The 13,472-nt window shown below is 37.4% G+C and overlaps 1 protein-coding gene across 1 annotated transcript in view; it reads left to right on the forward strand.

Moving 5' to 3' along the window:
- csmd3b (CUB and Sushi multiple domains 3b) overlaps positions 1-13,472 on the forward strand; it is a 380,920-nt gene that overhangs the window by 223,832 nt on the left and 143,616 nt on the right. The window contains exon 8 of the mRNA XM_059350826.1: positions 9,171-9,248. Coding sequence (XP_059206809.1) covers positions 9,171-9,248 — 78 coding nt within the window. The remainder of the gene's footprint in view (positions 1-9,170; positions 9,249-13,472) is intronic.

A 13,472-nucleotide genomic window follows, 5' to 3' on the forward strand; every position in this document is an offset into this window, starting at 1 on the left:
CCTATTGAAACAAATTACAATGCACAGCATCACACATTAGAAACCAGCTATAGACCTACATCTAATTGTCATTCACAAAGGCATCCAGTCAATTCATTGGTCAGTCAGAATTTTACTACTGTTGCAATTACTATAAGTAGCTCGGTTAACAGTGTCAGGTAAAAGCCGAGAGTGTGTAGTCAGTCAGCCAGTCAGTCAGCCATTTGGTCTGGCAGGCAGCCAGTTAGCGGATCAGTCAGCCAGCCATCTAGTCAATTGAATGGTTGCCAGTGTTTCCATTTACTGTACGAATTTTAGTCTGAACACGGAGAAATAATGTCTGGCTCTTATTAATGAACGTTAACATTACAGAAAGTGGTGGTGGAGGGGGCAGAAAAAGTAAGGGTGGAGAGATCCTGGCAGTGCTTCAAAGTCAGGATGTCTCAGTTTACCTGAAAACATGATGATTAAAAGCACACAATGAAGCTCTCTCGAATCTCCATGTCTAAATCTGTTAAATAGACTTAAAAGGAAAAGGTGTAATCAGTATTCGAGGCAAACCAGGAGGAGGGGGAGAATTAAAGATGGCTGAAAGGATATGATTCAGAGAGAAATATACCGGGTCATCTGAGGATCCTTTTTACTGCATCATTGCTACAATATTTTCTCCCAAACATCAGAGGTTGTTTTTCAAATATGTACTTTTAGATAAATTACTGAGCATTTTAAAAAATAAAGTCAAAGTAAATGTTTTCAATTACACATCCTGTCACTTGTATTGATGGTGAATGATTGCCTCGTCCTCAAACACGTATAATCAGTATCAGATTAGAGGCTAATCTATGACTAAAACTGTTTCAAAACCATATATTGAATTTAAGTTCCGTAATGTCTTTAACCCCCCAAAAATGCCCATTTGTATGGTGATCACGAAACATTTAAACACATTTCATATTTTGCCAATGTTGATTGGTTTGACTCGTCTGCACCTCTCCTGACTCAGCACTTGCTGAAAGCAGAGCCAGTGCACTGGAGATCTCTCCCAGCATTTCACAGCATATTTTGTATTTTCACACATCAAAATCGAGCATAGATCCAGGAGTATCACACTGTGCTAGCAGGTGCATTTTCAAGGTTTGCAATGGCAGATTCCAATCAGCCAAATAAATTGCCGGCTTCCACACAACCATCCACAACAATTTCACTATTTTTGCTATAAATCTACCACGATGCACAATAGTATATATTTTTTTCCAGCCCATACTGATAACTGGTAATTACCTGCTTCTCATGGCAGATACTGATAAGATGACAGATAATTTCACATTTTTGTATTTTAAAAAGAAGTTCATGACTTGTAGTTTAGGCGCACCTGAGAGTAAGAAAGATGTAGTGAGCAATAATTTAATATTACACAGCTCACCAAATCTAAGTGACGTAATAACACAACAAAACACAACAAATACAACAAAAAAACAAGCAAAAAGTTCTGAATCTCCAAATATTAATCACATTTTCATAGTAAAGTAATTCATCAGACACTTTCGAAATATACTCTGGCTTTTAGTCCCACAATAGGGAAATTCAACCTCTGCATCTTTGACCTTTTTTTGACACACCAGTAAACACAACATGCTTAGGAGCAGTGGGCAGAACATTTCTGAGCACCCAGGGAACTTAAGCATTATGCATCTCTAACTGACAGTTAAAGCATGAATATTTAAACTTTAATGTGACAGCGTTGGTCCAGAAACAGCTGTTGGTGGTACCAACAAAAGGGAGATATCACGTTGCAGCATGTAAAAGGCTCAGCTGCATTAGGAAGGCCCAATCAAATACATTGCTGTTGTATTATTTTTTTACTATGATTGTAAGGCTGTATTGTTGTGGTGAGACATCAGAGGCTGTCTTGCTTTAAACACATGGCAATCTGAGGTTTTGAAAATGATTCAGCTTTGTTTGAACTGTAATGTAACGAGGAAGGAACAGGGAGATGAAACATGATGGGATTATAGCCGTAAGAGAATGGAGGGAGGTGCTGGACTTGCTGCTCTCGCTGACCTTCAGTCATCACCCTGTTGGAATTCCATGTAACACCTCTAAATCAATAGGCCCTTTCAGCATCCAAAAACTTGAAATGTTTTGAAAGCATTTTTTCTCCAGCATCAGCAAAATGAAAATGTCAAACCTATCTTCTCATTACTGTATTTCAGCCGGATCTTGACCCTGACCCCAACCTGTGACTGTTTTTACAATGACCCCTGCGCATAAAATAAGAACAAAATGCAATACTTTTAAGCGGCCGGTGTCTTAAATGTGAAAGTGAATTTACCATTAAATCAATTCTTATTAGATGAAGATAAAATCTGCAATCACCGACAGCAGTCATACACTCTGTCATACTGTTTCCTTGTTCAAACCCTGTGCTGCAATAATTACTATACACTGCAGGCAGACTCATCCTTAAAGGCTATATACATACTGGAAACACTTTATCCTACATTGAAAGATAAGATAAAGACATACCACTCCTTCCAGATTGGGAGTGCACTTGCCTCTTTTTCTCTCTAATTTACAACTGTTTGCTCATTCTTTGAGTTCTTTCTCTACTGATTCTGTCAGAATATAACAGGGAAATGCAATCTTCAGCATGGATGTAGTTTAGCAAATACTGAGGGTAACATTGATTAGATATTCTGTCCACACACCTCCCTGCATGGCACTCTGCTCTAATACTCATCCCGACACCCTCAACACCTGGCTGCGAATGTGTGTCTGTGGATTGTGTCACTGTGTGTGCCTGTATGTGTGTGTATCTCTGTCCTTGGACATGTGTGTGTGTGTCTATCTATGTTCCTGTGCACCCACATATCTGTATGTGTGTCTGAAACGTGTCTGTGCATTTCCAAATATACTTATGTATATATGTGCGTCTACTTAAAGTTGACGAACCTATTAATATGTGCGCTCCTGTGTATGTATTTGGTTCGTGCGGCTGCTTGTGTAACTTGTGTTTTCGGACGTGTTTGTGCATGCCTGTTTGTCTTGTGTCTATGCGTGTGTCAGGTAAGAACAATCTGTTTCCTTCCCTGCGGCAGAACCTACCAATCACATCCCTCCATCATCTCTCTTCATTACGTATTCATGAGTTTCTGTGTCTGCAGGGCGGTGATTGGCTCTTAATGAACAACTGACGGCATTATCAGTCAGCCAATGCTATGGCAACAAAATAAGTCAGTCAGTACAAAAGAAACACCAGTCAACCACTGGTACGGAAACATTATTCAACTGGAGCAGTGAGACAGTCTACCCCTCAGGGAGGCTGACACATTGGATACCGTCGGCTGCATGGTACCTTTGATATGACTCTTATAATGCCTCAAACCTGCTCGTGATCAAGTGCACACATCTTTAAATGCCCTGAATAATTACTACGCAGGAAAAAAAACTGAGCATTTAGCACATGTGGAATATACCATTTAGTTTTTGTGTAAATAAATCCCCAAGTCTTTTTCCTTGTCAGCTTTAGCTTAAGAACCATTAGTCAAACTGAGCACAGAGACACTGTAGGCCCCGGGGGGTTCATATGAGCTCATAAATCTATGAACTACCTCTTTATCATCTTTTATGTTATTTGGGAGTAGCATTTCACCAGCACTGCCTTTCATTGTTGACTCCCTTTTTCCCTGCTGCTGTATCAAAAAGCCAGGGAATGTTCTTGGTTGAATTAATGCAGCCAGTCTGCAAAGAGACAGACACAATCTGTTGATGTTGTATGATTGCTGGTCTGTAGTTACAAAAAAGCTCATCAGCTGTGGAGGATGTCTACAGCACTGACAACTGCTCCAACCCACTGATTGCACTCACTAATTGCATATATTAAAACTAAACTGTGATTAAGTCAATGTAGGCAGAGGTATATATTCAGCCTCATAGCCTACACAGCCATTCATTTTCCTTTACCACCTTCTGCTGGATATATACTATATTAAACAGATACATTACTAAGCAGTTGACATGGAGAATTAAGGGATTTATACAGTTATTCAATTTTATACTTGAGTTAAATTATGCAGCATTAAATCTTCTGATTTTTTGTGATTTTTTTCAGAAGTCATTTGTGTTAGCATTAGCTGCGAAAATACACGGCATGTTTTATTTCACTTAAATGAAGAGTTGACATTTTAGGACAAGCTACAGCCAGCAGCCACTTAGCTTAGCTTAGCTAGAATAATGACTGGAAACAAGACAGCTAACCTATTTCTGTTCTCGCTTATATTTACTTCCTTCTTATCCAACTCTCTATAATTTACCCAGTCGCCAGAAAAAACACTAAAATCGGCCAAAAATGATATAAAAAATGTCACATAATTTTTTTCCCCCAGCAACTTGGCTGCTGTTACTCTCTCTTCCAAATGTCAAACTATTGCTTTACAATTCTAAATTAAAAGTAATTACTTATTTACTCCTAAGCATTCATTGCTAATTCAACACCTCTTACATGTATTTCATTATTTATGAAAAATACATGAAATATTTTCCATTTCTTTGACTTAAACCAGATGAATCACAGATAACTTATTATTTAAACCTCCACCCCCATCTCACCATTTTATATATATTTATTACATTATATATATATAACACGCTATAATGCAGTTGCACCCACATATAAGGATGCTTTTATTGTTGTTGTATGTGCTGTTTAGATGCAAAATAGGTAGAGTTGCTAATTTCTTGCAAAAAAATGACAAAAGCATACACATCCAAATGATAAATATGAGGTGCTAGACATGAGAATGTATAAAAAGCTGAAAAAATAAAGTCTGCACTCTTGATAATGCTCCCATTGAAATACATTTAATTTCCACAAGCTGCAGTTTGAAGTGTCAAGGTGCTGTAGGGGGAGTCGCTCATTATGTGCCTGTTAACCATGTGAATGTGACTGTTCCATCTCGGGAATAAGACAAATATGTCTATGTTTGGAGCTTGTTTTCTAAAATCCCAGCATTATATTTTTCGCCCTCAGTCTAGATCACATGCTAGCATAGACGGCAGTAAATATTTGCTCTCCCATGTGGGTACATTAAAACACCAGAGAGGGGCATCTAGCCCAAAAGCTGGTGAGTTCAATCAAAGTGCATGATGCCTGTCTGCTCGAATCACCTCCTCAGAGAATGTCTCACTGCTTCACACTAGCACTCTTAAGAAATGTGAAATCCAGATGGCATTGTGGTTAACAGGCAAGTGTGACTAAAATAAGTGAGTCATTGAGCTGAATTCTGCCTTGGGTAACAGAGTAGGTGTAGCTTTTGGTAATGCATTTTGAAAGAGAATACATTTTGGTTTTGGTTTGAAAGTACAGTATGCAGCCTTACTCAAGGAGATTTTTTTATAGCATATGTTTTAGTGTGCATTTTATTGAATGAACTTCACTGTCTGCTCTCTTACTCTTCAGTCCTTATTTATTCTGCTGTAGTTTAAATCTAGTTTTGTAAAATATGCAATATTTTACTTCATAAATATGGTTTACTTAAATGCATCTGCCCTTCCATCTGTTGTTTGCAGTAGAGCTGCTGCTTGTAGGCTAGAATATTAACATGGGCATATTTAACTTTGATGCATATTCACACAGGACAGGTTTTATGACGCATATTAACAGGGGCTTGATACAGTGAATGCATTTGCACAGGCGAAAACAAATTTGACTTTTAACAATTTTTGGCCCAGATTCCACCATTTGGCTGCCTGAGAGGATTTACAATCAGGTTTGAAATACATTTCAAACCTGATTGTAAGACTTTGATCTAGATCAGAGCTTCCCCTCGTTGTCAACAATAACAAGAGTCTGTTGATGGATGTTCTTAATTTCTCACACTTGGGACGCTTTCAAATGCGGGTTTAATCTGAAGGAAGACACACAGTTACATGCTGCTTTGTTTCTCAGCCCTTTATGCTCTGGTTTACTATTTTTACTTCTTTGTTTTTAATACACACCAATATACTACTAAAGGCTTTATTAATTCAAAATTGTTGCCCTGTCTGCAATGCAGTGGAATGGAATAATTATTCACTCCACTTTGAGCTATATTTTCAAATAAAGCAGTCTGTAGTTGTTCCAAATTGTTTGTGAAATGACCTAAAAACATTAGAATAATCCAGGGACATATTCATCTCTGCTCTTAAATAGTATAAATGATATGCAGTTAAAGATGCTTTTATCTCAGAGATACTATCAGACATCAGGCGTGTTCCCCCTCATTCTGAATAGCTGTGACACCAGTGTCAGGAATAATACATTTTATTCCTTGTGTAGGTGTCTTGCTGTGAAGTTAGTTAAAGTGTTTTTGCATTTGGTTTATGGGTTCAGTGTGCTCCGAGGCAGCCATAACCTGCTGTGATACACGAGTTGCTTGGAGCAAACCCATTAATGGAGAATTTATGAAGGAAATTCATATTTGTTCATGATTAGTTTAACTTATTGATTCAAAAAAATGCATTCAATCGTCTTTACCAACTTGAAAAAGACATGGTGGCTTCGTTGCAAATGTGAATAAACATCATACAGCCTCAAAAAAAACATCAAGGCCTAAAGCTAATGTGCTTTTAAACCAAACTCTATTAAGTTTTGTTCTTGTGATGTCGAGGTACCACAGTGGACCTTTTTAAAGTACAAAACCCTGGGAGTTTTATTTACAGCAGTAAAAGGAGATGATTTCCCATCCCCTCGGCTCACACAAAGGGACACTCTCAGCTGAACCTCAATAAAAAGCGAGGTAAATCGAACCACAAAGTTTAGCTTTTGTTTTGAGTTACACTGCCTATGGTGCGATGAAACCCTTGTGCGTTACGACACGTTGTTTACTCTGACGCGTGTTCCATGAGACATTTTTCTCATATGAGCAAAAGTGATAATGAGCTGGGGTTTTAATTAAATAGGGATCACTTGCAGTTCATTCAAGAAGATGTGTTAGCACTTAAAAAGACTAATGTAGGCAAATATAAGTATGATGAACCTTAACTGTCTAATTTAGTACACACATCTGTCAACAATGTGGACATTTTAATGTTCAACAAGCAATGTTGATGTCTAAAACTCAGCTGAATAATACTTCATGTCAAACATATAATGCTTAAAGCTCAGTATTATTAGATCCATCTTGATTCTGTCTTGAAACATTATGTCTCAGTCTCAGATGCATCGATGTTTGTTATGATCTCATTGTGGCAAGGATCAATCTAATTGAGCAGAGCAATTCATTTTAGCAGGCACTTTTGTTCATTGCAATAGCATTTTCCTATCCAAATTATTGACGACAGAAAGCAATGGTTACTTGATTTAATTTATATTTTTTTGTATTTGAACTTTATTTGTCCTTAGTTTAAATTGACAAAAACTTGACACTGAATATTTTGTATTAGTAGTGGCCAAATCAGCAGTGAACCCTTTGTAATTACATTATTTTATGCATGATTTTGTCATAAAATGTGATCCGATCTGCAACTAAGCCCTAAGAATAGATGTCAAGACACAATGTGCCCAACCACAAACAATTATACTGTATATTTATTGTTAGTTAGCACATGCTTAAAAGAACCTTCAACTAAATGTAAAAGCTTGAAAGCTAAATAAGAGCCATTAAGTAATTGTGCATTAAATGATCCGATTAGTTGACTAATAGTTTCAATGATCGATGACTATTTGACTATCAAAATAGTCTTAAGCTGCAGCCCAAGTACTGATAATGTTTTATAAAGTTCCACATAATGTTACTCAGCACTGTACATCACTAATGCCGCAGCTACAGTACAGAATATATTTCAACAAAAGAAATTGCCCTGCTTGCCAAACGTGTCCATAGACTAGCCCTTACACATTAACATTTGTTTTACATGATTAATTAAGTGAACCACATTTTTTATTCAAATTGAGTATCAGAGGGTGGGGGTCGGTACCTCTCCTTCTCGTCACACATTCACACACACACACACACACACACACACACTCATACATCGTTACTTCAGATTAAACGTTAACATTAATAGATTATCATTGGATTAATGTCAACGTGGTAAGTAGAAAACTACTAACATATGTGCATGTATGTAGCAACATTAGGTTAATTGTCATAAAATATACGACAGAATGTAATTTAACCATGTCAAATACATTGTAAGTGATGTATGTGTATATATGTAGCCTCTGTATACCATTAGGATAATTGTAGCACATTAACTCATCTGCCATTTGTCACCATTCAGAGGATTAGTCAGGTCATTATGAAAACAACGTCTGTCAGCCACTCCATCAGACATTCATTAAACTGATTTGTCACTGTACTTTGTCATCGAGGACAAGATATATTCGTGTTTATGTTTTCATTATTTATGCTGGTAATGTATTCATTTATTTTGACAGGTTAGAGCAGGAAAATCTAATCTGGGGGGAGTCAAATTGAGATTACCCTCGGGTGTTTTTTATTTTATTTTTTATGTATCATTGCATGGATTTAAACGCAGCCCTCGCCCACTCACTTTGTCTTCCATACATGCTGAGCTGCAGTAACATACAGGCACAACACCGCTCATCCTGTAATGAAATGATGTCCCCCATGTTGGAAAACAGAGCTCACGCTGACGAGAATCCCTCCATCAGTTTGTCTCCTCTTGTCTTTGATTTACACTGATTAAAGGAACCATTTATTTTGTAACGTACCATTATCTGAATGCTTTGATTACAGAGCTGCATCATTGTCATTTTGATTAAAGCTGCAATTTCCTTTACCAGCTTTTGTTCAGAATATGATGGGGCTTCCAGCAAAACACCTCGACATCTGATGTATGTGTCTGAGTGGCAGGAAGAGAGAAAGATTAAGCTTCTTATGAACAAAACCCCTGAATGGTGCTATTGTTGGGATCATTTTTTCTACTTTCTTTCCTGTCTGCTTCTGTCTTTTCTCTTTTTGTCTCTCTCTGGGCCCTCTCGCTATCTTTTTCCACCATTTTAAACTTTACTTTGCCTTTGTAACTTTCTTTTCAACTGTACTCTTCTCTCTCTCAGCATTGTGAGGGAGAAGAATCTGCCATTTATTTCAAAATTCCTTCGCTAGGTCTTTTTTTTTTTGTTCCTACTTTATCCAATCTGTTGTTTGATTTTTCTTCTCTTTTCTGTATTCTGTTTTCCTCTGCAGTGAAGCGATCAGTAGATTTTAAATCGCGGGGCGTTAAATTGTTCCCTGGCAAAGACTCCAGCAACAAGTTTTCAATATGTGAGTTCACATCTTAATGTCACTATGGCTAATGAACTAACAGGTGATGGCTTGGTTTGGCTTGGACTGCCATTGTTTTGTTTTTTGTTTTTTAAATTTGTCTCTTAAAAAGGCTGTTAGTTTTCAACACTTTGTACATTTGTTCACTGACAACACAGAAACATCTTGCGTTTCTTTGTAGACAGCATGTGGTAACATCAGTGCACACAGACACAGTGATAAAATTTGTGACTGACATGTTCAAATGTGACAGTTCTTGATATAGAGATGTGTTGAAAGTGCCACAGCCTTTATAAGAGCACGCCTTTGCATTCTGCTTGACTGCTGTGTGTTTTTGTTGTTTGATGTTTTGTGTATGTATTTTCGTCATGGTGTCTTGGTTTTTTGCATGCTTCTTCATGGCTTGCTTTGATATATTTAATCATGGCTTGTTCGGATAAGCTTAATCATGGTTTATTTTGGCTTGCTTTGGGGTGTTCAGGGGATGTAAATCAGCTGTTGTAATATTGTTTACCGCCCCCTCCTGCCTCTTCTCTTTATTTCTTCATCCCTCTCCTCTCCTCTCCTCTCCTCTCCTCCTTTCCTCTCCTCTGATCACACACCTACTTTTTTGTAGACCTTTACACACAGGTCTTTTGATGGCACCAAAGTGTTTATTGAAACATCCCTCTGCCACAGAGGCCAAAGAAAAATTATAAAATAAGAACTAATGTATCACCAACTTCTCACAGTTTGCAGAAAATTAAAACATATTTTTTCAATCTTTATCCAGGTGCAAAAAGTTCCCTGTTAATTTACTGCTCTTCTTTTGGAACAATTTCCTTCATAAGATTTTGGAAACTGTAATAAGTAAAGTAAAGTAAAACGTCAACTGTAAGGGTGCTAATGGTTCATAAGTCATTTGACGAACCATAATGCAAAAGTGGTCACGTGAACATTATTTAATTTCGTTCAAAGCCTACTCAACACTCTAACATTGAGAGCATATATTGAAAAAGCATGAAAGATCTTCAAGAAAATCATCAGTACTTCTTTTAATACTGGTTTCACTTATTAAAGCTGTCAGTATCCACATAAACCCCCACATTATTTAGAGTTATCGCACATCCAATTCCCTCTTTATTTCCTTCTCACTTCTTTGTCTCTTTATTATACCTCTTCTTCTTCTTCTTCTCTCCTTGTATATTACACACCACACACACACACACACACACACACACACACACACACACACACACACACACACACACAAAAATACCTTTACACATTATACCCACACTCATAATGGTGATGTGATATATGTGTTAATTTATGTTTCCCATCTAGTTTAATCACAAGTAACACAGTGCATTCAGTCATAACAAATACCCAGAGGTTCATAAATAATTATGGAACATGCATACGCACATATTTGCACACCTAGAAGATGTAAACACATACACATATGCAACATTGCAAGGACATTGTACGTATGTGTGTCTGCCATACACTAATACAATGCAAAGCACCAAAATGTTTACACAGAAAAAGATAAGTAGACCTTTCTTGTCCACCTTGTTAATTGGTTTGCATGTTTGTTGATGATGTCTTTTTTTTTTTTTTTACTTTTCTGATTTATTTGCTTGTTTTCCTTATTTGCTTGTTCACTTTGTGTTTGTGTGTCTACGTGCAAGCCTCCTAAATACTGTATGAGCTGAGCTAAGCACAGCACAGAGACACGGCGCCTCCCAGATTCATCAGGTTTCCTGACAGGTTGGGGAGTCATGGTTGAGGTTTGATTCTACAGATGTGAATTTGTATGTTAATTAGTCTGGCTTCAGATGTTAATTTGCTCTGCTCTGACTGGTTTAACTCTCCAGTGAAGCACAAAACCTGTGTGTTTGTGTGTGTCCGTCCATATTTATTATTGCATGTATACGTGTGTAAGTATGTGACTTTTGTGGGTTCGTGTGTGTGTGTTTGAGCGTGTGCGCACAGTACAGATACTGTAACCAGTCCCTCTGTTATGGTGTTAATAGTCCAGATGGTCAAATTAGCCGCTCCAACAAAGCAACAAACTATCTACTCTAACAAATACACACACACACCAACCACCTGCTGGGTTTGCTGATACGGATTAAACATGTACATGCATGTTAGTCGGACAGCCCGGATAGGCTGTGGAAATGGGCAGCATTATCACTCGGCCTGTTTGTTACACCTCATTGAGTTCTCTGGCATCTGCATTTTTGTTTTACATAAAATAAAACTGTACTTATTTCACAATTAGTGCCAGAACAACAATAAATAAATACTTAAAAAGCATACTCAGGGCACATTTTTAAGCTTTTATTTCAAAACGTGAAAGACCTTAATCAGCATTATTTTAATTTTCGAACACAAATGTGGAAATTGGGATTCAAAAACCAAATATACCAGATGTAGCCTAATACTCACATGTTTTATTATGTTACATTATAATAATATTTGTTGTTTTATGGACTCTTACTCAGCAGCTTACTTCTGTTTTCTTCATATTTTCCTTTCTGCTTCAGTAAAATATGTTTTTATTTGCTGCATCCTGTGCAAAAAGACCCTCTTAAGATGATGTGAACAGTGGCTTATTACAGCAGCCAAAATAACTCTTAGGCATAAAAAGCTAGGGAAAAGAACTTTAAATGTATCAAGTAAAATATGCAGAAAACAAATATAAGAGCGTGCTGATATTGTCCATCTCCATCTGAGCATAAAATGAATTATATTATTCCACAATCGAACACAATATAATGTTACAAATTACATAAGTGATCAACACAATACTGGTACATTGTCCAATAATTGCTGCTTTCCAAATAAGCTGATTATTATACTACACCAAAGTACATGATTAGTTTATGTCTCATTTGAATATCAGTCCATGCATTTGAATATGAAAACACTCCATGGGGTGTTTTGTCTGCTGTATAGCTGAAGTAAATAAGCACACAGAGACAGTTTTTCCCTCTAGTAATATTCTACTGACACCAGACATTAGGGAAAGGATGAACGACCGAAATAGGCATAAAAATCCTCAGAGTGGCCTAATTTTACATTCATTTGTGTGAATGAAAGATGAGGAGAACTCAAGGATTATTCAAATATTTTTTACTCTCACCCTGATCTCATTAAGGAATACGAGAGATCCCGTCACGTGGGGACTTAAATTGAGTAAAAATAGGTCATCAATGGACTCCGGCTCATTAAGATGCTGTATTACTACTAATTATTTTTTATTGCGAGCCTACCTACTTAAAAAAAACTGCTTAATGGCACATGGTGGATTCTTCTTGGTGGTAAAGTAAGTTCAATATCGAAACATTTTCAAATGTAAAACTTCTAAATTGGAATGGAGTTTGTTTGTGTTTTGCATTCTTTCCCTTACCTGACAGCTATGTTTCTTTGGCTTTCCCTGAGATACACAGAAGCTCACACACACACACACACACACACACACACACACACACACTAGCACACTTACACACACTGTCCGTTGCTTAAAGTTAACCCAGCAGCTATGTTTCTTTAAAACTTTAAAACTCTCAAAAGAAGAAAAAGAGTCTATAGTTAAAGGTTTAAGTAAATAAAAATGATATACTGTGTCTTTAAGGGAATGCCAACGGAATATAGCTGAGGGTTATTTATATGGAAAGGGAGACAGAGTGACTGGAAAAGATTAAGAAACCTAACAAGCCAGAAAGAACTAGAAAAGAAGGGGAAGAAAGAAGAAATAAAAGCCACATACATATACTGTCAACAGCAGTATTGTAATTAAAGAAAGAGACCGAGTCGAGCTGCCTCGTGTCAGATGTATGTTTGTTGTGATGTCGCAGTCTCAAAGTATTTGTACAGTTCTGTCTGTTGTCTCTGTGATGTTTGGAGTGTTACTGTCTAGATTAGCTCTTGTGTTTCTGGGAGAATTAAGATCGTATCTGGAGTGCCGTGTCGTCTCTGTCTGCCCACCTAACCGTCTAACCCGTCTGTCTCTCTAACTCCTGGTCTGTCGTACGTGTTTCTCCTTCCACCTGTTTCCTGCCGCCTCTCGAGTGAATAAGTGACGAGGCAGCCAGGCAGGCTTCCAAAACCCGAGCAGAAAGTGAAGAGCTGGAAATTTCCTGGGGACGTCTGCTGCTGAATGCTACTGATAGAATGACAGACACAGACATTTTAGATTTAGATCTTTTAAAGGAGAGTCTGCTTGCTGGACCA

This window comes from Centropristis striata, chromosome 14 (genome assembly GCF_030273125.1).
Source record: "Centropristis striata isolate RG_2023a ecotype Rhode Island chromosome 14, C.striata_1.0, whole genome shotgun sequence".
Lineage (NCBI taxonomy): Eukaryota > Metazoa > Chordata > Actinopteri > Perciformes > Serranidae > Centropristis > Centropristis striata.